At 37.0% G+C, this 26,143-nt stretch overlaps 1 protein-coding gene across 3 annotated transcripts in view; it reads right to left on the reverse strand.

The window, feature by feature from the left end:
- RSPO2 (R-spondin 2) overlaps positions 1-26,143 on the reverse strand; it is a 190,799-nt gene that overhangs the window by 89,706 nt on the left and 74,950 nt on the right. For all 3 annotated transcript variants that reach the window (XM_055287057.2, XM_055287054.2, XM_055287056.2), the window contains exon 3: positions 424-612. In XM_055287057.2, the coding sequence (XP_055143032.1) occupies positions 424-612 (189 nt within the window). The remainder of the gene's footprint in view (positions 1-423; positions 613-26,143) is intronic.

Genomic DNA, 26,143 nt, shown 5'->3' on the forward strand with positions numbered 1-26,143 from the left:
TTTTTTGAGATGACATCTCACTCTGTTGCCCAGGCTAGAGCACAGCGGTGCTATCTCAGCTCACTGCAACCTCCGCCTCCCAGGTTCAAGCGATTCTGGTGCCTCAGCTATCCCAGTAGCTGGGATTACAGATGTGCACCACCACCATGCCTGGCTAATTTTTGTATTTTTAGTAGAGGTGGGGATTCCTCATGTTGGCCAGACTGGTCTCCAACTCCTGGCCTCAAGTGATCCACCTACCTTGGCCTCCCAAAGTGCTGGGATTACAGGCATGACCCACCACACCCAGAAAGCTTAAACTATTTCTATCACCTATTACAAATACATTTTTTTTTTTTAAAAACATCAGTCAAAATCTTCAACTTAACTCCTCTCCTAAGTTGCATACCCAGCAATACAGGATAGACAAAGCCAAATGCTCACTTGCACATCTGTTCATATCTGGGGCTCGGTGTCCATAGTACCCGGATGGGCAGGAATGCAGGCACTCTCCATACTGGCGCATCCCTTCTCTTCGAAGGAAGAAGAACAACTTCTGTTGACATCGGCTGCACCCATTGTCCTTTGAACAAGACAAACAACCCTTGCAAATGGGATTTGATACATAACTAGCTGTAAAAGAAAAACAAAAATTGTGTTTAATTATGAGTATAATCAGACTTTTGGTAAATACACCCTGCTGAAAAGACAAATGTTTCTTTTCTCTCTGCTATACTCACATAGAAATACTAAATAAAATATCCCTCCCCTTCTTCCCTCTACCTCCCCCACCCAAAAAGTTGTTAATACACAACCAACCTTAGAAACAAAGAGGAAACTCAGAGGCAGAGTTGAGGCCAGAAGCTAAAGCTGAATGGCTCATGGGGATGTCAGACCAGACAGAGGTAGAATTTAGGGCAATGTCCTCAACCCAGGCCAAGAAATATTTATGTGAAGATCTAGCACTTAGCTCCCCTTATGTAGATGGAATCAAGGGGGCTGTTTGTCCATGACCCCCTCCCTAACTGGCTAGAGCAGAGGATTCTGACCCTAGCTTGGGTAAGCACAAGAGAAAATATAATTCATGAGACATCAGAACACCAAGTCCGCAAGGCTGGGATCCAAATTAAAATTATCATTGTAGTATGGGGTCTATATGGTGTTGACAAGTTAAAATAAGAATTTGTCCAGATCCAGGAAAACCCAGAAAGAAAAAATAAATAAATATAGAACTACTTTCCAGATATTTTCTACAATCCTGAGACCTAGACTTTCATGAAATGCTACCTTAACATCAAAATGAACAAATCACATGAGCAAGTAAACCTTCATGAGGAACAGTCATCAATATCAGTAACAAGAAAACTTCACACCTGAGCAACCAGAAATAAGGACATTCTAAAGGAGTCTTTAAAATTAATATCTACAGAATATCAGAAGAGACAAAGGGATAACTAGAAATCACATGGGAAAAAGCAAGAATGTGCACATTACAATGAAATGAAAATTCTAAAACTTAACAAAAAAATTCTATGGACAAATGGAATGGTAGAAGAGAATGACATAACCAAAAACACTTTTAAATAACTAGCACAAAACAAGATAAAAAGGTACTAAGCATGTAAGAAAAAAAAACAGGAACGTTCCAATACATGATTAGTAGTTACTACAGAAGGAAAGAGTAAAGAGAATGAATAAAACACACCTTAAACTGAGACGCAACTTCAGCAAAGTCTCAGGATACAAAATCAACATGCAAAAATCACTAGCACTCCTACACATCAACAGCAGTCAAGCCAAGAGTCAAATCACAAACAAACTCTCATTTACAATTGCCACAAAAATAATAAAATACCTAGGAATACAAGTAACTAAGGAGATGAAAGATCTCTATAAAGAGAACAACAAAAGACTACCCAAGAAATCAGAGATGACACAAACAAATGGAAAAACCTTCCATGCTCATGGATAGAAGAATCAATATTATTAAAATAGCCATACTGCCCAAAGCAATTTATAGATTAATGCTATTTCCATTAAACTACCGTTGTCATTTTTCACAGAACTGGAAAAAACTATGTTAAAATTCACATGGAACCAAAAAGAGCCCGAATAGCCAAGGCAATAATAAGCAAAAATAACAAAGCTGGAGGCATCATGCTACCTGACTTCAAACTATACTACAGAGCTACAGTAGCCAAAACAGCATGGTACTGGTACAAGAACAGACAGATAGGCCAATGGAACAGAACAGAGTACCCAGAATAGAGTACTCAGAAATAAGACCACACATCTACAACTGTCTGATCTTTGACAAACCTGACCAAAACAAGCAATGGGGGGCTGGGTGCGGTGGCTCACGCCTGTAATCCCAACACTTTGGGAGGCCGAGGCAGGCAGATCACCTGAGGTCGGGAGTTCGAGATCAGCCTGACCAACACCAAGAAACCCCATCTCTACAAATAATAAATAAATAAACAAAATACAAAATTAGCTGGGCCTGGTAGTGAATGCCTGTAATTCCAGCTACTTGGGAGTCTAAGCCAGGAGAACTGCCTGAACCTAGGAGGCAGACGTTGTGGTGAGCTGAGATCGTGCCATTGCACTCCAGCCTGGGCAACAAGAGCGAAACTCCATCTCAACACACACACACACACACACACACACACACACACACACACACACACGCAATGGGGAAAAGATTCACTATTCAATAAATGATGCTGGGATAACTGGCTAGCCATATGCAAAAGACTGAAACTGGACCCCTTCCTTATGCTATATATAAAAATTAACTCAAGATGCATTAAAGACTTAAAGGTAAAACCCAGAACTATAAAGACCTTGGAAGAAAACCTAGGTAATACTATTTAGTACATAGGCACAGGCAAAGATTTCATGACAAAGATGCCAAAAGCAATCGCAACAAAAGCAAAAATTGATAAGTGGGATCTAATTAAAGAGCTTCTGTACAGCAAAAGAAAATATCATGAGACTGAACAGGCAACCTACAGAATGGGAGAAAATATTTGCAAACTATGCATCTGACAAAGGTCTAATAATTAGCATCTATAAAGATCTTAAATTCACAAGGAAAAAAAATCATTAACAAGCAGGCAAAGGACATGAACAGACACTTCTCAAAGGAAGACACACATGTGGCCAACAATTATATGAAAAAACTCAACATCACTGAATATTAAATAAATGCAAATAAGAAATCACAATGAGATACCATCTCGCACCAGTCAGAATAGCTATTATTAAAAAGTCAAAAAATAACAGATGCTGAGAGGTTGTGGAGAAAAAGAAACGCTTATATACTGTTTGTGATAATGTACATTAGTTCAACCATTATGGAAGACAGTGTGGCAATTCCACAAAAACCTAAAGACAGAAAAACCATTCAACCCAGTAATCCCATTACTGGGTATATACCCAGAGGAATATAAATCCTTCTATTATAAAGACACATACACACATATGTTCATTGCAGCACTATTCTCAATAGCAAAGACATGGAATCAACTTAGATACCCATCAACAACTGACTGGATAAAGAAAATGTGATACACACACACACACACACACACACACACACACACACACCATGGAATACTATACAGCCATAAAAAAGAATGAGATCATGTCCTTTGCAGGGACATGGATGGAGCTGGAAGCCATTATCCTTAGCAAACTAACACAGAAACAGAAAACAAAATACCCCATGTTCTCACTTATAAGTGGGAGCTTAATGATGAGAACACATGGACACATAGAGGGAAACAACAGACCCTGGTGCCTATTGGAGGGCAGAGGATGGGAGGAAGAAGAGGATGAGGAAAAATAACTAATGGGTACTAGCCTTAATACCTGGGTGATGAAATTATCTGTACAGAAAACCCCCATGACACAAGTTTACCTATGTAACAAACCTGCACTTGTACCCCTGAACTTAAAAGTATATATTAAAAAAGGAATAAAACAAACTATTCAAAGAGACAATGGCTGATTAATTTCCAGGATAAAGACATGAGTTCTTAGATTAAAAATTAAGAGACCGAACAAAACAAGCCTACATCTAAATACAGTACATTTACATGCCATGAGAATAAAGTCAAGCCAGAGAGGAATAGCAGATTGTCTAGAGAGGGACAAAACTTTGACAGCAGACTTAGAAAAAAATAAAGGTTAGATAGCCCCGAGATACTACCTTCAACATGTCGAGGAAAAATTATCAAACTATAATTCTATAAGCAGTTATAGTTTAACGAGGTGAGCAAAATGAAGATATTTTAGCCAAAGTAAAGGCAAATAACTTAATTTTTTTAAAAGCATTAACTAAAAGATTAAACTCTGAATATTGGAGAAAATAAAACGGAACCCAGAGGAAGTAGAATGCAACAAGCAATAGTGATCACACCAATTGAAAAACATGTTCATGTCTCTATACAAAAGCATAGCATGTAAAAAACATATGATTTTCAAGTTTTGAAACTAAATATCTTGTATTCACAAAGATAACACAGAAGACCTGAGAAGGAAGCCAAAGTTAAACCATTCACAGTTTCCGCATTATCAGGGAGGAAGACTAATGTAAATTACAATGTAATTACTATAACTTTAAGTTCCTAACTACAAAAACAATAACAGAATCTATAACTTCTAAACCAGTGACAGCTACAAAAGATGTAATATATGTATAAAATATGGGTAGGAAGAAACAACCTGAATATCTATGAACAGAATAGACAAATTACGGTATATTCAAACTATTTGAGTTTACTCAGTAATAAAAAGGATAATACAGACACACATGACATGAATGAAATTCACATACATTATGCTGATCAAAAGAATCCAAACAGATACAAAAAAGAGCATGCTGCAGATAATTTCATTTATATTAAGGTCAAAGGCAGACACGGCTAATCTATAGTGATAGAAATAAGACTACTACATGCCTTTGAGGATTGAGGACTGACTGGAAAGGGGCATAATAGAATTTGCAGGGGATGGAGGAGGTATATTAGTTTCCTTGGGCTGCTGTAACAAATGACCACAATTTGGTGGCTTAAACAGGAATTTATTATCTCAATTCTAGAGACTAGAAATCTGAAATCCCAATATCGTATCAGCAGGGCATGCTTCCTCTCAAGGACTCTGGCAAATCCTTTCTTGCTTCTTCCAGCCTTTGGTAGCCCAAGGCATTCTTTGGCTCATAGTTGCATAAAGTCAATCCCTGCCTCCATTGTCTTATGCCTTCTTCTCTTGTATCTCTGTGTCTTTTTCAGTCTCTTACATTGACACTCTCATTGGATTTAAGGTCCATCTTTATCCCACAATCCCATAGAATCTCATCTTCATCCTTATCTTCATTGCATCTGCAAAGACCCTATTTCCAAAAAACGTCACCTTCTAAGTTTCCAGGAGGATATGAGTTGGGGTGGTCGGGTGAATATTGGAGAAAATAAAACAGAAAACTCCCATGACACAAGTTTACCTATGCACTAGTCAATTCGCTAAAGGGGGTGATGGAAATGTGGTATATCTTGCCTGGATATTGGTTACACAAATGTATACATTTGCAAAACCCAAAACTATGCATTTATCTAAGTATATTTGTACATTTTTACAATTAATGTGCATAATTTACAAGTAAATTATATCTCATTAAAAAAGTAAAGCATATAAAGGCTATGTGCTAATTTCACTACAATGTACTTACTTACATCTCTTTTGAAGATTCCATAAATTATATTACTCACCAATAAGATATTATTTACTTTTTTTTTTCAAACAGAAATATCCTACTGATGGGACATGGTAGGAGAAAACCGTACTAAGCAAATGTTGAAGTAGTATCTAAGATAAGTTAATACCTGAACCATATGAAGTTCACTGCTTCTGATGGGGACAATGGTACCTTAAAAGAAAAGATGCAAAATATTCTTTCCTATAGCTGGTATAAAATGTAGAAAGGATACAATCTGAAATATTATAATTTCTAAAATATTAAAAATTCATGTAACTTTTAGTTTTCACTACACCAAGCAAGGTTATAAATACAACAGAATACATGAGGCCACAATGACTTCATTTTATTGAGTTAACCCAAAAAAGAATTAAGGGAGAAGAAATAGAAAACTCATCAATTACTGAAACTTTTAGCTTTGAGACTACATATTGCTTACCCTCCATATAATCATTCTTGCGCATAAAACTAATATCAAGCAATAAGTGGTCAGACTGGCAGCTATACAGAGTACATTGTATATCATGTCATTCCTTTATTTATAATAATTTAATGGCCACTATGTTTACAGCAACTTGTAGCAAATCTATATAGATTTTAGATCCACAAGAGAGTCTTCCTTCTTCCCCAAAGCTTCCCACAGTCTCTCATCTAGGGAAGTCCCAAAACCAGGGCTTACTCTACCAAAGGGGCCAAACAAGAAACAAGGCCCTTCAGGATCAGGAATCAAGGCCAATATAACATCTTGAATTGGCCATAAAGATCTACTTCTTCACATCTATTCTAGGACTCTTATCTATCAACTGTTCTCTTTTATCTGCATGTTGAATCTATTTCATGGACATTCTCTCACTTGAAAACCTATCTATGCTTTCCAAATAATTCTCATTTAATACTTTATTTCCCTAAATCTGCAATTATTGGGGGGCAGAGCTAGGGAACCAATTGTGATGAAAAATCATCCCCTCACAGATACAGTTACCAATAAGATTCCAGGCAAGCAACTTTCCAAATATTCCTTTATATATATATATGCATGTATACAATATATAATTTGTGTTTTTCATACACATGATACTATACCTGTTGGGTCATAACTTGTTCAATTTCAGCTAAGTTGTTAGCATCTTTCCATAACAATGAACCAAACCAATGTCACCGTCACATTTCTTCAAAGTGTCAGTTAAACCCGTTGCCTCTACTTATCATCATCCTCTGCTGAATTATCTCTAAAACTGCTTTTATGAAGATCACAACCATTTTTCTCATCCTTCATTCAAGATCTCATTCTCAATTTCTGATCCTCACAATTCCAATAGCCTAGGTTGCTGAAGGTTTGCTTCCTCCTCTAGCTTCTATGATAATATCTTCTCCTACAGATTTGATTCCGACCCTCACCCTTGTCATTTCCACGAATCTTCTCATAATTCAGGCCTTTATCACTTCTCATTTGGATAGTTATGAAGTCCCAACCCTAGACCTACCTCTCCCTACTTCACTCTACATTCTATTGCTCAATTTTCCTGCTTTTATACTCACTATGGTATTTTGTTACACCTTAATATTGCCAGATAATTATGATTTGTAAATCATTTGCATAGCTGACCAAAAATAAGCTTATACTATCTACAATTTCTCCAGCTGCCTTCCGAAGAGGTTTTATTCTGGTATCATTCTTAGTATCCTGAGTAGGGTGTAAGTGAGTGAGGTTCAAAAAATTAGGATATCGTTCAACTTCTCTGTGCCTGAAAGGGTAAAAAATTGAGGGAGATGGGAAAAGCCGGAGAAGAGCAATGAAACTGGGAATACTGACAGGCTGTGTGAGGAAATGGCTATGGTGGAGGAAAAGGTAGCCAGAGAGAATCTAACTCTTGTTCATTTTCAGGGTTGTCCAAGATTGTAACCCATCTTAACCATGAAGACCCTGTGGAATGATATTTAGAGAAACAATTTATGACTTTCACAAAAAAGCCATCCCTTTAACATGAACAACTGAGAGACCAAGGCAAGGGCAGGGGTTGCTGGCTGTAGCTACATCAGAAGTAGCCCCACACTACAGGGCCCTCTGAAACATACTGACGACCTTCTGCTCTAGAATTTATACACAGATTTGAAAAACCAAGATCAAGCAATTGCCCAAGGAAATATCCAACCCAAACCTAGCTTTATAAATAAAAGGAGATTCTGGAAGGTTTACAAGTACACAGCAGAATGGTTTAAGGAGGAGGTTCACTGTCCTATAGTCATCACATGCTAAAGTTGAAGCTATACTTTCAGTTCAAAAGTTAAACCAAAGCTCTTTATCACCATAAATCACGCTCTACAGTAAGAAGTATAGAGAAAAGAGAATTACAGAACCATGAGAATCAACACAAATTAAAGGCTTTTTGTTTTGTTTTTATGTATCAGAAGCCAACTTTCATCTTGACCACAAAGATCTCAGAGTCAACAAACTGTGCCCTACATTTTTTAAAAAAGGTATTATTAAAAGCATTGCTTTATTTACTTGAACCTCAACAGACTTAAACAATGAAAATGAATTAGGGAATACTTACCCAAGTCCATATCTTAGGTATCTTTATAACCCTACACACGAGGAATTCTCTTAAAGCAAAAGTGATGTGAACCACACCTAACCTGAGTACTCTCTCCCCCCTTTCTCCAATCTTCAATCATGATGCTGCTCAATGCTGAAGGACAAGAGCCCATGTGATTTTTACAATTTGAAGCTTCTTGCCCCAAACCTCAAACAGATATTTCCATTTAATTCACCATTGTCCACTATTTTAGTGGTCTTTTCCCTGTTGTAAATCAATAGCTTAGTAATTCCACAAGAACTTCTCCATCTACCATATGGTCACTACACCAACCTCTGTGTCTAAACACAGGCAAAAAAAGATGTTTAAACATGACTAGAGTAATTTATTTTGTCAGGATCTTCATAAATTGAATGGCTCTGCCCATTGCTCTGAGATTTAATTCAAGTGTGCAGGTGGATAAACAGATCTTAATTCTCAGCTTTGATGACCATGTTTATTTACACTCTCTGTGAGCTTCAACTTTTCCAACCCTAAAGCCCGCTGAGATCCAGAGCCTCATCATTCCAACCAAAACAGTTTTCTAAATCTAGACCCACCCAAAATTCTAAAGATGAAATATATCTCATAAAACATGGAAAATCCTAAAAATAGTCATAAACAGTGATTCTAGCACACACCCACACATATCCCCTTGATGGGAAAAGGAATATTATAGAGATTTAGCAAACAAGAAAAACCATGAGGCTGAAACAAGGTAACAATACCTAGATCACAAACAGTTATATCAAGAGAGAAAAAAGCAGCATAAGTATTACTCTTTATTATTAATTCTAATTAGTTGATTTGTGTTCCCCTTAAATTACAAAGTAAGTTTAGCCTTTTTATGAATTCTGGTATTCTAAAGTCTGGCCCTTTGTTAAATCCAGTTATTCACATTTATCTCATAGAGCATTTTATGTAGGTGTTGAATGCCCATGTGTTTCTAATATACTCCTGACTTTTAAAAAAATGTGTTCTGTTGTTTCTGCAGTTAGCTCTTGCCAAGCAAGAAGAAATCTGAATTCCTTCTAGGTGAAGGCATCCATCCTGACAAAGGTACAGATTTCTAATTCTGAAAATAATAAGACTGAACAGTGGGCTGTTGGCATCTCAGCCTCACTCTGTATTTGGTGGTCAAATAATGTTGCAAGTTCAACAAATTTTTAAATGAACAATTAATATTAACTTCATCAATTAATATCACAAAATTACTAATGTATGCCTCTTCTTAACCTCAAGTTCAAGATATGTATTTAAGGAAGAAAAAAACCCATAGAAGGAGCAGGATTGAGAGAGGTAGGGGGGAAACCCACCTCTGGCACCCATAACAGGGAACTTGCATGCGGATGCTATACAAGTCAAGTTGGATACATTCTCCCCACTAGATCTTGGCAGCAGTGGTATAAAAATCCTGTAATCATGTATACTACCAAGCTCAAACTCAATTAAGCAATCAATGTAATGAATTAATGTGCCACACAAGATTTGACCAAAATGGCAAATGCCTATCTTAAGACACTTTGCTTAGTTTTATATAAAATTATAAATATTTAAATATCAAACCCAGTAGTCTGATTGTGAATGTAAAGACAACAAATTTTAATGCTAGACCATCACCATTATAAGCATCATGCCTTAGATAGAAAATAAATATCACAATCAAAAATGTTAATAAAGCTTAAAGGTAAATTTCTAAATTTCCTTTAATATTTAGAAGGGCTATATTAACATAAATTTAATCTAGAAAAAAACTGATAATCAAGAGCAAAGCTTGTATCAAAAATTTCTAAATTCTAGAACTCCTAGAATTAAACTGTATTTATGGCTGGGCAATGGTGGCTCACGTCTGTAATCCCAGCACTTTGGGAGGTGGAGGCGGGCCAATCACATAGAGGTCAGGTGTTCAAGACCAGCCTGACTAAGATGGTGAAACCCCATCTCTACTAAAAATACAAAATTAGCTGGGCATGGTGGCACATGCCTGTAATCCCAGCTACTCAGGAGGTTGAGACAGGAGAATTGCTTGAGCCTGGGAAGCAGAAGTTGCAGTGAGTTGGGATCATGCACCACTGTACTCCAGTCAGTAAGACTCCATCTCAAAAAAAAAAAAAAAAAAAAAAACCCATATTTTCTCAGAATCTTTTTATCTTTTCTTGATTTCTTTAATAGAGAATGATATTTTTAGGTACAAGGCTTACAAAGCTTTAACTTCCCAAGAAGCATTAACTTTGAGAAACTCATTGTTACCTAATATTAAAAATTAATAAATCACATCAATTAGGAATGAAAGATCGGACGTATAATTGTCTAGGAGTATTTCCTTGGGAAAATGGTATTTATAAACATTTGTAAGCCTCTCAAATATGGAAATCATCTCTACAAATGAGTATTTTTAATGACATCAGGATTAAAGGTCTTTAATCAGATCATTTGGCTTCTCCTATTAAAATACGTATTTCACTGTACAAAAACTCAAAGCTAGGAGAAACTAGGAGTTTTCGTTTGTTTTGAGACAAAGTCTTACTGTGTCACCCAGGTTGGAGTGCAGTGGCACAATCTTGGCTCACTGCAACCTCCACCTCCAGGGTTCAAGTGGTTCTCGTGCCTCAGCTTCCCGAGTAGTTGGGACTACAGGCTTGTGCCACCACACCCAGCTAATTTTTGTATTTTTAGTAGAGACGAAATTTCGTCGCATTGGCCAGGCTGGTCTCGAACTCCTGGCCTCAAATGATCTGCCTGCCTCAGCCTCCCAAAGTGCTGAAATTACAGGCATGAGCCACCGCGCCCAACCAAACCTAGGAGTTTTTAAATATTGGGGGAGAGAGTTAGAGTCACAGATCTATTTTTAACACATGAAGTGCTAATATCTTCCAAAAAAAAATGAAGAAAATTACCAGAACTATTAGCCCTTAAATACTCTCCAGTGCCAGCACCATTCCAGTTGTAATCCTCATACACTGGCACCTCCGAAGGACATTCACAACCTGGATTAACTATGGCCATAGCGTGGGTCACTGGAAAAATATATATATTTAACACAGCACAAAAGAAACAGAAAGGATCTATGAGGTACATGTCATGAATGCTTCAAAGTCTGATTTAATTAAGATGTCACAGGGCAGCTCAGAATACTTAATAACTACGGTTCAAGGAAAGACGATGAACTGAGGTATGGTTGCAAAATAAATGTGGAGTCTTAGGTGGTTCTGTCTGAGGGCACAATGGACCTGCACAGAACATGATAAACACATTCTCATTCTAACAATTTACAGACATCATTAACATTCGAGATAATCTGTCAAACTGGAGGAGATTTAAAGGATACAGACCAAAGCAAATAATCACGGTGGTCATCAGAAGAAAAATAACTTTGGTTCAATACATTTTACCTTGAAACAAAGCAGTGTCCCTTCAACATTTCCCACTCAAAACATAAGCAGCACATGTGGCTTGTGCATCTGGTGGGGGAGTCAGAGATATTCCAAAGGAGCTGCTGATGTATATCAATGGCAATGAAAGGTACTTTTGAGAAATATTTTTGTGGGGGACACATCAATAGCAATGCAAGATACTTTTGAGAGTTTTGTGTTTTTTGTTTGAGTTTTTTTAAATCATGGGCTTAGCACTACAGAGAGAGGCTCAAGGAAAGCTAAATGTAGCACTTTGTCAAGCCAGTTCTATGCCCTGGCCAACTGAGAACCAGTCAGAGTGAGAAGTTCAAGTAGAACAGGATTCAATTGAAATAAGTGGGACTTAGAAATTCTCCAGGGAACTCCCCGGCACGGTGGCTCATGCCTGTAATCCCAGCACTTTGGGAGGCCAAGGCGGTCAGATCACCAGGTTAGGAGATTGAGACCATCCTGGCTAACACAGTGAAACCCCGTCTCTACTAAAAATACAAAAAAATTAGCCAGGCGTGGTGGCCGGCGCCTGTAGTCCCAGCTACTCAGGAAGCTGAGGCAGGAGAATGGCCTGAACCAGGGAGGTGGAGCTTGCAGTGAGCAGAGATCACGCCACTGCACGCCAGCCGGGGCAACAGAGCGACACTCTGTCTTAAAAAAATAAAAATAAATAAAAATAAAATCATTAAAAAAATTAGCCAGGCGTGGTGGCAGGCGCCTGTAGTCCCAGCTACTCAGGAGGCTGAGGCCCGACAATGGCGTGAATCCTGGAGGTGGAGCTTGCAGTGAGCCGAGATCGCGCCCCTGCACTCCAGCCTGGGCGACAGAGCAAGACTCCGTCTCAAAAAAAAGGAAAGAAATTCTCCAGGGAATATTTCCAAAAACAGTCATGAATACCCCAAATCAAGTAAAAAGACAAAACACAAGAAAAAAGTTATCTGTAGGCCCCAGTAAGAAATTAAAATCCTGAGACCTCAATTTAGCATAAACAATTCCCCAAATGATGAAGCCCTTCCCATAATTAACACTTTGGGAAACCAAGCCCTATAAGAATTACTCCCCTTTTTCCCCCTAGAAACTCTTTTGACAGAAAAATCTTAATGCATATCCCTACACTAGACGTTAATTCTCACAGGTAATGAAAAAAAGTGTACAATTAAGGATCACAACACATGCATCAGAAAACTGAACTATTTAAGTGGGAAAATATGCTACCAGAATCACAAGCTCCTCAATTTGTACAACTGCTAACACCAATAACATTAATTAGTTGATGAACTAGAAGTAAAACATAGGATGGTTGGCTGTTGTTCATTTTTCCAGAAAAAGATGATGTTTTTGAAACAAGGGAAGAATCACATCCTAAGTTCTATAAAATAAGCCACCTGCTTGAATCAGTGAGAGAAAAAAAAATGTACTCCATAAAATTCTTCTAATACCAAAAGAAAAGTATGCTTAAAGTTAGCATGTGTGTGTTGAACAACGAGAACACATGGACACAGGGAGGGGAGCATCACACACCAGGGCCTGTCCGGCGGGGGGTCGGGGCAAGGAGAGGGGTAGCATTAGGAGAAATACCTAATGCATTCGGGGCTTAAAACCTAGATGACTGGCTGATGGGTGCAGCAAACCAACATGGCACATATATACCTATGTAACAAACATGCACATTCTGCACATGTATCCCAGAATTTAAAGTATAATAAAAAAAAGTTAGCATGCGTGCTATCCTATAAGCCTTAGCTTGAAACTGCTGTGTTGTACAGATTACTTATGCCAAGTGTTGGCTGGAGCTTTCACAACATACTTAAAAGACCCTGTGGAAATGTTGACAGACTGCTAGTGCTAATGGTAACCCCAGCATGAGCAGATCTAAATATATACATTTATGAAGATTGCAAAACCACCAGCCTCACATGGTTCCATGTTTATACAGGGAGATAATCCAATTATTTAAATAGAAGAAAACAAACTGCTCACAAACAGAGCCAGATTTTTGTTCCATAAAGTACTTAAATACTTCTTATACTAACACAATTTAAAAACGGTTTTGCATACTTCCTAAGAGATGGAATGTAAGTGCCATAGTGTCTGACCTATCCAACTGCCTGTTGGATAATCTTCCCCTCCTGCCTATCCAAAATTAAATTGTTTTTTTTAAAAAAGAGGGGTAGGATGGACTCTATTTAATGTATAATTCTCACCATGTTTAAGTTATTCAATTAGCCCTCATATACCACCTGCTTCCTAGAATAGAAACTAGTTGGTCACTCCTGCTTACATCACTGTCTTAATATTAAAAACAATAAATAGAAACAAACTAGATGACTTATTTGGTGTCATAAACACAGCCCTCAAGAAGAATCAGTGTCATAACTAACCAGATCAAAGACTCCATGTGTTTTAAATGTGGAAACTTCCATGGGTTTTACCACTGTGTTTTAAAATTGAGAATGGCCACTCTTGTTAACTATACTATTTAGAGAAAGGTTTCTTTAAACAAAGATAATTTTTTTAATTGCCTTAATAAAAAGCACATTAACAGACACCTAAAGTTTACAAATGTTATTATGTAATACTATAGTATCATGCAAAAAAAGTGAGTTTTCTACAATGTAGTTCACTGTTGGTAAAAGTCACATGTTAACAAAAATCAGAATGATTACTGAATCTCCAGACTTGCACAGAATTTAGACCTCAATAATTTTTTTTTTTTTTTTTTTTTTTTTTTTTTTGAGATGGAGTTTCATTCTTGTTGCCCAAGCTGGAGTGCAGTGGTGTGATCTCGGCTCACCACAACCTCTGCCTCTCGGGTTCAAGTAATTCTCCTGCCTCAGCCTCCCAAGTAGCTGGGATTACAGGCATGCACCACCACACCTGGCTAATTGTGTGTGTGTGTGTGTGTATTTAAGTAGAGACAGGGTTTCTCCATGTTGGTCAGGCTGGTCTCGAACTCCTGGCCTTGGGTGATCCGCCAGCCTCTGGTGATCCTCTGGCCTCAGCCTCCCAAAGTGCCGGGATTACAGGTGTGAGCCACCGTGCCCGGCCTAACCACTGGTCTGCATTTAACATTTATAAGCAGGTTATTTTGACATGCTTTGTTGATTTGCTAACTTCACAGCAATCCATACCTTAGACCCAGTTTGAAATCTAATTGCTTAACTATCCTTACTCTAACAAGGTTCTGTCTATTACAAATAAGAAGAAATTAAAAAACAGCAAAGTCAAAATAAGGGTTAAAAAGAAAAAAAATTAACCCCGGGGAACATGCTACAGGACAGATTGCAGGCTACATGCTTTCACACTTTTTGAAAGTAATTCTTCTTGTGTATAATTTTCATTTATCAAAGTGAATAAACAGATCAGAGAGTTTTTAAAAATCTTTCCAAGATCATAGTTTGTGACAAATTTGAATGCAGTTCTGACCTTTAACTTCAAAATCCTGGCTGTTTATTTCCTCATTAAACAATATATGTACAGCACCTAGGGGAAGAAATGCATTATACCATAATTTAAATTGCGAGAACTTTCTTTCAAATTGGGCCATACCCTCATAATTCATTCGCTGTTCCTTTCCTCCGTTTTTAGCTACAACAAAATAATCAAAGTTCCTTTGGATGATTAGTCACTAAAAATACTATGCTAATTTTTCCTAATACAACTAGAACTATAAACCAACAAAATTAAGATATCACCCACAAAAACACTTCAGAGTAAAACTGCTGATCCATCAAAAAGGATAATGGGGGAAACTGAGTTACAAGTTTCCTCTGGCGGAGGTTAAAGAGAAATCTTCAGAATTATAAATGGAAAGTCTTTTACTGTTTGGGCATTCAGCAAAAGGCCAGCACTTTTTAAAGAGGGATCTCCACTTGACAAGTTCAAAGAAAACAAAAATCACCCCCAAACCATGCAATTTCCTGCAAATGGGCCACTCTCCTCACTGTCTTTGAAGATAGATCCTACCCTGGCTAAGGGGCCTTTGAAGTAACACAGCAAGCATACCTATGTAATTAGAAAGCCTGAGTATACCACTCAAATGATCAAAACTAGACTTTACAAATGCATGAAAGCCAGAGGAATGAAGTGAACAGTTTTGGAGAGGAATTTGTCACTGCTTATTGACCATGAATCTCCTTCAACTTCTCCAATTCTTGGAAACCAAAAGCAACCTGCATCTACATTCATGGAAAACTGTAAATGGTACTTGATCACTCTCAAAAAGTGGCAAAACTATACGTGTATGTATATGTAGCCAGATATGTATATAGACATGTAGGTTTATACATATGTAATATATGTGTGTATACAAATGTATACATATGATTTTCTGAGTCATTTAAGTATAATTTACAGATATTCTGCCCTCTTATCTCTAAATTTTTCCGTAATCAGTACGTATTTCCAAAAACAAAGACACTGCTTTACATCAACCATATTTGATATACTATTTTTTAATCCTCACTCTATAATTATGCCAACAATGTCCTTTATAGTTCTTTATTTTTTTCCTACATTAGAATCCCTTTTAAGATAATGTATCATATTAGGTTTGAAATCTAACCCAATATGACGGGTTTGAAAATCATGTCTCCAAGTCTCCTTTAATCTGGAGTTCTTTCATGAGCTTAACAGTTTTTAAGAGAACAGGTCAGTGATTTACAACATGTCTGTCTGGGTTTGTCTGATGTTCCCTCATGATTGGTCGTATATTTGGGGGATAATGTATGAAGCGATGTTTTTTCCTGTGCATCATGTTAAGAGGCACACAATGCATTTTGGTCCCATTACTAGTGATGCTAACTTTGATCTCTTGGTTAAGGTGATGTCTGCTAGGTTTCTATACTGTAAAGTTGCTATTTTTTTCTGTAATTGGTAAGTATTTTGAGAGGTGACATAGTAAAACTGTATAAATATCCTGCTATTCAAACTTTCACACACTGGTTTTCGCGTCCAAGAATTGATGATTCTTGCCTAAATAAAGTATTGCTGTCAGGTTGTCGAAGGTGATTCTTTAACTCCGTCATTTCCTCCCCATTTATTAGTGGGAATGCTAGTTTTAGGGAGGCCTTTCCCTTCTCACTCGTTTGTCTGTCTGCTTGTTTGTTACGTCAAACAAGCAGACAGAAAAGTACGCGTGAATTTTATTCAGTGGGCTATAGGCTGTTACTGTCTTTAATACTCAGATTATTCTAGATTTGTTCAGTAAGAGCTCTCCAAAATGTTGTAGTTTTTAAGTTGTATTTTATGTGCATACTATCAAGTGCTTTGGGGTAAAGGAGGAGGAGATGTAATTTATCCTGAAAGAGCTAAGAAATAGGGAGTAACATGACTTGGGTCTTGAAGAGAATACAGGAGTTTGCCTGATGGAACAAGATTTCCAAGTCTAAGGTACAGCATGTACATAAACATACAGATGTATGCACAGGATTGGGGAATGCAAGGATAAAAAGTTTACTATGTCTGATACACCTTGGCTGATTGTATTGGCCATTTATCTTTCACATAAATAGCAAAAATGAAAGGAGTCACTCAATACTTGAACACAAGGAAGAACTGTTAATACAGAAATTAAATGTTATCATGGGCCTTTTTAGAATAGCATATAGAAACTGTGATCCTAGAAGTATAATCCCATACTTTAAGAATGTAATTTTAAAAGTTCAGAAGAAACAGGTTTTTGTTTGCAGCCAAAGTTTCTAAATTAGAATCTAAATTAGAAGGACATTTACAAAATAAGAACATCTTTATATAGTCCCAAAGGGGAAAAGAAGAGTGATATTCTCGAATTCAACACGGTTGCATAGGAAGTTCTCTGATGAATTCAAACATTTTAAACAACATGTACAAAAGGATATATTGAGAGGAAAAAATAATATCAAAAGAAATGTGAAGGTTAAAATTTCCTAATATTTATGAAAAATTACTTTTAAAGCAAGTTTAATTTTAAAAAATTAAGTTCACTTACTAAGTTACAATGTAATATTAGATGAAAGAAGTAGGAAGACTATGGGGTTTTTTGGTCTATTAAAAATAGAGACCTTCAAAGTGAAAAGGAAAAGATCAAGCATAGCTTAAGAAGAAGATATTAAAATATAAGACAGACAAGAAGGCTCTATTTACATTTTTATAGATTTTTAATACTGGCAAATTGATTCTGGAAAAAAAAAGAGGAATTCAAGAAGAAAGAAGGATAAATGTCTGATTTTCAATATGTTGAGAAAAGTGAAATTTACAAACTCCGAATTCTGAGATTGTAGGACACCATGATTGTAAACACTGTATAAACACCTTACCTGGTGTAAGTCACTAAGTCATATCAAAACTATCATCTAAAAAATAATTTCCCCTGCATTCTCTCCCTCTGTATGTGTCAACATTTATATTTGTTTATATCTACATACACACAGATCTAAAGGTAGAGATGAAAATGCACACACATAATTGTTTTGGTGAACTATTTGAAAGTAAATTGCAGACATCGCAATACGTCATCCTATATTCTTCAGCATGTACCTTCTAAAAATAAGAACACTGTTTTACATAACCACAATACCATTGCCAGATCTCAGACATTTAACACGGACTTAAAGTATTACTAATATGTTGTCTATATTCCTATTTCTTCATTTTTCCCCAAAAATATTGTGTTTTTCCCACCTATCTTTAGAAACCTATCAAGGGCCAGGCCAGGCGCGGTGGCTCACGCTTGTAATCCCAGCACTTTGGGAGGCCGAGGGGGGCGGATCACGAGGTCAGGAGATTGAGACCATGGTGAAACCCCGTCTCTACTAAAAATACAAAAAAATTAGCCGGGCGTGGTGGCGGGCGCCTGTAGTCCCAGCTACTCAGAGAGGCTGAGGCAGGAGAATTGCTTGAACCCAGGAGGCGGAGCTTGCAGTGAGCCGAGATTGCACCACTGCACTCCAGCCTGGGCCACAGAGCGAGACTCCATCTCAAAAAAAAAAAAAAAAAAAGAAACCTATCAAGGGCCATGCATTGTATTCGGTTTAGTCTTGTTTAATTTAGAGCAGTTCCTCCACTATTTTTTGCCTCTCTTGACACTGAGATTTTTAGACTCCAGGCTAGTTGTCTTGTAAAATATTCTACAATCCACGATTGAATGATTGCGGCCACATAGATTCACCATTTTGCCATCACTAATGTAATAACTTAATTCAGACAGAGATCATCACCATCCAAATACCATTTGGTGAAAGTTTATTGGGAAAAAATATACCACCCAAGAGATTATGTATTAATCACAAATGAGAAAAGTTGCCTTTATAATGGAGAGATTTGGCCAAACTTACATTAACCAAGTGATCAAAACTAGAATCACCAATAATGGGACAAACTGCCTTACACGCCTGCTGATGTGATGCTACAGAGAGTACACGTCTGCAGAAAAGTCTTGTCAAAGACACATTCTTGCAGTTACTTCATAATCACAAAGTCTCCAATTTCATCTTCAGGCAACCAGAACTTGACACTGTAGAAACCCCATTTCTTCCTCTTTAAAAACTCTTCATTTTTATTCAGAGTACCTCCAAGAACAATGTATTTCAAAAAAAGAATGTGGCAGAAGGAGAAAATAGCCAGTAAATAAAGACTGTGAAGAGCTTGAGTTTAGCTCAACCTCAGAGCTAATCAAGTTGTGCACATGCCTGTAGTCTCAGCTGCTCCGGAGGCTGAGGCAGGAGGGTCACTTGAGCCCAAGAGTTTGAGGCTGCAGCACACCATAATCAGGCCTCTGAATAGCCACTGCACTCCAGACTGAGCAACATTTTGAGACCCCATATCTATAAAAAAAAAAATTAAAAATACACCTTGCCTGTCTCAAAAAAAAAAAAACCAGAGCTAATCACTATGTTCACACACATAGGCATTCACGTATGCAGTACACACATGCCTGCACACACATACACCCAAGGGAGTGCAGTAAAAGGAGAAATCAGCTATTCTCTGCAAAGATCAGTTCATTGTCTTGGTATATAAACATTTCTAGGGCCACCGTATACGTTTATGCACTACAGAGCTCAATTTTGTTTTATCTGCACCATTTTTTTTCCCTCTAGAAAAATTTTAATGTGAAAACCCAAATTTCTTGCTTTTTTTCTAATAATCAGATGGCATGGCCCACATTCCTGCTTGATAATCATTAACCAGAGCCGAGTAGCAGCTGCCTGCTTTAGAATCCATCTATTTAACACAGAGTTCATCACTGTTGGGTAGCCTGTGGCCTTCCTTACTCACAGAAGTACCTAACTGCCTGGCCTCTGAGGATTCAGCTCCACAAAGGGCACAAGACACCACAGCTCATATTATCACAGACAACCTCTTACTAACATCCAGCTCACTCAACTCATGGAGAGGTTGCAATCGTCTTACAAACCACTGCAATCTCCTCACTGTGAATTATTAATCATGAAATGGCATAAAAATATTGATGTTATCATATAAGTAATATGCTTAAATTATATGTATTAATACATATTAAGCTATTATAAACACATTTAAAATGTACCCTAATTTCATAATATATCAAATATACTTTGTACAATGGTTTGCTCAATATAAGTCTATGTTCATAGAGTAATTAAAGAGTCTCCTGAAAGGCTATCTAAAAGGGTCGTAAACTGCAAAAAAATAAAGAAAGAAAGAAAAAGGTAAATTTGACTGAAACAACAAACTTCTTTGCAAGAAAGTACATAAACTAGAAAAGGTCATTGAAACATACAATAATGGTAAATTTTTTTGTATAAAGAATACTGGCAAATCAAAATGAAGAAAAGTCCTTTCAGAAAAGGAAGTAAAAATATAAATAAGCTATTGAACAAAAGTAGAAATTAATTAGACATGAAAAGATGTATAATATATCCAATCTCATTATTGACAAAATGCAAATCAAAATAAAGAGTCGCCCCTACACAAAATTAAGGTTTAAGGGACTGAGGATTTTAACAATTGGTAAGCATTCAGGAAATTAACATCTTATATACTGCTGGTGGTAATGTAAGTTGGTATAAATCCCTAGAATTGGAACTATTGAACTTTTCCTTTGTAATATTACTTCTATGAAATATGAATTTCATAGAAATTTCATGTGAATTTCATAATATTACTTCTAGGAATCTAGCAAAGAATTGGATAAATGCAGAAATACATACAATTTATATTATAGCATTTGCTTTTATAGTGAAAGGACAGTAAACAGCCTAAATGTCCATGAATAAAATACTGAATAACTTACATTAGGTATAAAATATTGACTACAAAGAACCACTGATTATGCGCAGCACTGTTAGTTAATATATAGACAAGGCTCTATATAGAATGGGGGGTAGATTATAAAAACAGTGTAGGATCCTATTTTAAAAAGTCACACACATTACATGTGATTAAATAATATTTGAATATTAACTGATAATTTTAAAACTTATTTTTAGCTCTTAGCTTTTTCTTCATTCAAATGTTCAAGTGGAATTCACTGGCTCAAAGGAAAGTTTCTCAAGAAAAAGAAGTACAAATGCTCAAATTTTGAGTTTCCAAACAGAATTTTAAAACTCTTGGAAGAGACAAAAATTTTCTCTTTCCTTTAATTTTATCGCATTATAAGACACTGAATAGGCTGGATGCGGTGGCTCACACCTGTAATCCCAGCACTTTGGGAGGTTAAGGTGGGCATATCACTTGATTCCAGGAGTTCAAGACAAGCCTGGATGATATGGCAAAACTCCGTCTCTACAAAAATACCAAAATTAGTCAGGTGTGGTGGCACATGCTTGTAGTCCCAGCTACTTGCAAGGCTGAGGCAGGAGGATCACTTGAGCTTGGGAGGCGGAGGCTGCAGTGAGCTAAGATTGTGCACTGCACTCCAGCCTGGGCAACAGAATAAGGCCCTGTCTCAGAAAATAAAAATTTAAAAAAAATTAAGAACAAAAAAGGTACTGAATTGAGTATCAAAAACCAGAGACAAAAAAAGACTCAGAGCAAAAGTTTTTCATAAGCATAAAGGGCTAAGTAATCTTTCACAGCCAATTATCTGCTTAGACAAATAAAGATCCCATGAGTCAGCAGCGGAGTAGGGAGAGAAGAAAACACTGAGTTCTGGTTGAGTGGGTCTCTACAAAGGTACACGTGCTATAACCTTTGGGAAATGGAACAAAAGATAATGCATATCCCGCCCTGACAAATGTGGGAAACAAAACAAGAAGATAGCTGCAAAGCCCAAGGAAGCAGCAGGATCCAGGGATGCTCCTTCATCCCAGACATTAAATGTGAAGGATGCGAGACATGGTAGTAAGATGTTCGGGGCAAAGAGGGCCTGAGATGTCCTCTTGAGCCCGAAGCAGTATAGTAGGCCATCCAAAATATCTTACACTCCAAGAAGAGTTCAGAAGTGGCTTAGAGAGTGAGCAAGAAGACAACTTCACAGCAGGACAGAGATGCAGAGAGCCTGGACACATGAACAGAGCCCTCATGAATGTGTGATATGCAGGGGTTGACGTGGGGGCAGATGCAGAAGAGTGAAGATCAATAAGGTCAGCACATGCAGGGGACAGGAGCATCAGGATGATATGAGGTCTCCATCGCTTTCCCTCCCCTGGCAAAACCTGATGCAAGCCTTGGTGAAAAGGCAGGGAAGGAAGGAAGAGCACACCCAGAAATAAAAATGAGAAAACATTTCATTAACAAGACACAAGATTTACCAGAATTCATTTTCCATGACTAAGAGAAACAAAGACCAAGATAGAAACTAATTCAAGTTTAGAATGTAAAGTGCCAGCCTGAGCAATATAGTGTGACCTTGTCTCCACACACAAAAAAATTTTAAATTAGTGGGGCATGGTAGTGCACATCTATAGTCCCAGCTACTCAGGAGGATGAAGTGGGAGGATCGCTTGAGCCCAAGAGGCAGAGGTTGCAGTGAATCGAGATCGCGCCATTGCACTCCAGCCTGGGTGACATAGTGAGACTCCGTCCAAGAAAGAAAGAAAGGAAAGAAAGAAAGAAAAGAAAAGGAGAGGAGAGGAGAGGAGAGGAGAGGAGAGGAGAGGAGAGGAGAGGAGAGGAGAGAAAGTAAAGTGACTTGGTTGCGCCCATAGGTACATGTCTTAGAGGACATTTCTAATCTTTTACATACACACAAAAAATCGTAAATTATATTTATATTTTTAAAAAGTCTTGCAAAAAAGACAAAAATATTAACAGTGATTACTACAAGGTAGTATGAATCAGTTTTCTTTATTGTGTTTGGCACTTCATAAATGTCTTGCAATGAACTCATATTGCTTTAATAGAGAACAGAGTGATTTTTCAATAAAAGGTAAATGACAATTATTCTCTCTTCAAATGTTTTAAAGAAGAATAATTTGGCTTTTAAAATAATTTTGGTACCAAAGTACACGGATTATTTCTTAGTTTTTGCTTTAAAAGGTGTCCAGCATTTCATATATGGCAATTGAGAAAAGAAAAAGTTCTTAGCTTAAATCCATGACTTACCTGAAAGAACAAAGTAGAATGTGTGCCGTTTGAACCACATGCATGGAATGCACAAGGTTATCCGTGCAGAGGAAATAATTGGGCAGGGAAGAGTTACTGTCTCTTTAAAAAACACATAAAGCCTTAATTTGCTTAAAATACAAGAACCCAAAGGCCTTAATAACCTTAATTACAATTTCCTCCAAGTAGAACATTCATAAGCCTTAAATCCCTTTACTGAGTTTTACTGCCAGTAATTAAGCAAAGTACACAGAGCTGAAAGAGTATGTGTGTTTAATAGAATCAAGAAACATTTATGTCATTTAAGCCTCCATTTTTCAATACAAAATGGAAATAAGAAAAAGAGAAAGAGCTGGGAAGAATACAGAATAGGTGGAAAGAAAATATTTCTGGACGAATTCAACATCCAAATAACTGTAGTATTTGGATCCTGTTCATATAAATAATTTGTTTTCATTATTCCTTTACCTTTCCAAAAACATAGTTAGTGGAAAAGCTGAAACCAAGACTGGTTTTTTAAACTACAGCACTAAGTTGGCAAGCAATGCTTTAAAGTCTTGCTATACAAAACATGGTCCTCAAACCTGCAGCATCAACGTCACCTAGAAGCTGAATCGCAGACCTTCCTCATCCCACACCTTGTGTATTGCAGAATCACGGGCCTCACTCTACTGGTGAATCCAAATCTGCTTTTGAACGAGATTCTCAGTTGATCCCTACACATTGCTGTAAGGCAATTCAGATCTAAGTTTTGAATTCAGCCCTTCTCCCTCAAAATAGTAAGGAAAACAGATAATCTGCACCCAAAAACCCTAAAATTACATGTGTGTTTTCCTACATATAGATGAAAATCCATTCAAATGGAATTTCAAATATCTTTCTATTAGAAAAGTCAAGAATCATAACTGAAGTAGAAACTTCTTTTATAATCTCAAACTGCAAATTGAAAATGGATGATGTGTAAGAGAAATTCCAAAAGTAGGGGCTCTATTCCTATGGTAATTAATTGATCCTATTCAACCTATGGTATGGGAAACTACTAGTTCAAGAAGTATCACTATAGTCAAGTACAGGATATATAATAAGAAGATCTTCCAAGAAAGTTTAAGCTTTAAGAGCACACTACGTAAATGAGAATTAACAAAGATTAGAAAATATAAAAGTTAAGGTTTTCAAGTTTTCATTCATTGACATTTACAACCTTCATGTTGGAATTTATTCTAAATTTACAACCCACACAAACCTGGCACAGATCAGAGCCTAACAGGTCTTGCCACATTGGATCAGGCTCCCAATTCTTGCTGTCCAGGTTTCTGATGATGGCACTAAGGGATATGCTGTGGGAAGAATGGCTGTTCTTTGATGTCAACCCCAAAGGTTAGGAGTGAACCCAAAATATCCTAGCTCCCTGCAATAACCCATTATGGATCTGTCATCTACAAATTTAGTTAAATCATTTTTGAGGTTATTTGTATTTTCCACCCCTACTTCCTCTTAGAGTAATCGGTTCCATAAGTTCACACTCATTGAATAAGGTGATACTTTCTAGTCCCACTGCTCACCAAATCTTAGAATAAGGGTAATATTCTTACTATCAATACTATTTATATCATCTGTAATGTCAAAAACAAGTGACCATATCTCCTTATAGAACTGTTTCTACATAAATTCCTATTGTTTTTCTTTTCTCCTCACAAGCAGGTACCTCCTTATCCTGTTTTAGAATCCTCTTTCTGTCTTCTCCAATTCCATTATATATATTTTTAGGGGATTATCAGTCTATTACAAGGAGAAGGTATGCTATTAATTTATTCAACGATAACAGAATGTTCTCTACATGATTTCAAAATTCATTTCCTGATGAGTCAAAACTCAATCAATGCATAAAGAAAATGTGGTACAGAAACAAAATGGAATATTATGCAGCCATAAAAAAGAACAAGATCATATCCTTTGCAGCAATATGAGTGGAGCTGCAGGTCATTGTCCTAAGTGAACTAATACAGGAACAGAAAACCAAACACCACATGATCACATTATAAGTGGGAGCTAAACATTGAGAACACAGGGACACAAAGGAAAGAATAACAGACACCAGGGCCTACTTGAGTGGGGAGAGTGGAAGGGGATCAAAACACTACCTACAAGTACTATGCTTATCACCTGGATGACAGAACAATCTGTACGCCAAACCCCCATGACACGCAATTACCATACATAACAAACCTGCACAAGTACCCCCGAACCTAAAATTAAAAAAAAAAAAAAAAAAAAAGAAAACCTCAAAATCCTCAGGGATGCTGTAATCCCTGATCAATACTAGCAACTTAAACTAGAAACTTAACTTCTCATATTTATAGATTTGCTCTTTCTTTTTCTATTTTTGGTTGGTTTTTGTACTCACCCTTATACTTTTTCACCACTGTTAATAAATTCATCAGCCTGTTTCTGTTTCTTTACACTCAAGCAAGCTCAAGGCTTGCCCTAAAATTTCTCCCTATTGGATTGGGTTTCTACCATTCAGTAGAGATTAGTATTAGTAGCCAAAAGCGAAACCTGCTGCATACTCTTTCAAAATAGTAAACTAACTTAAGACTACACTAATCATTATCAAAACAGATATATAGGCCAAAGGAACAGAACAGAGGCCTCAGAAATAATACCACACATCTACAACAATCTGATCTTTGACAAACCTGACAAAAACAAGCAATGGGGAAAGGATTCTCTATTTAATAAATGGTGTTGGGAAAACTGGCTAGCCATATACAGAAAACTGAAATTGGAACCCTTCCTTATACCTTATATAAAAATTAACTCAAGATAGATTAAAGACTTAAACTTAAAACCCAAGACCATGAAAACCCTAGAAGAAAACCTAGGCAATACCATTCAGGACATAGGCATGGGCAACGACTTCATAA

This window comes from Symphalangus syndactylus, chromosome 7, assembly GCF_028878055.3.
Source record: "Symphalangus syndactylus isolate Jambi chromosome 7, NHGRI_mSymSyn1-v2.1_pri, whole genome shotgun sequence".
Lineage (NCBI taxonomy): Eukaryota > Metazoa > Chordata > Mammalia > Primates > Hylobatidae > Symphalangus > Symphalangus syndactylus.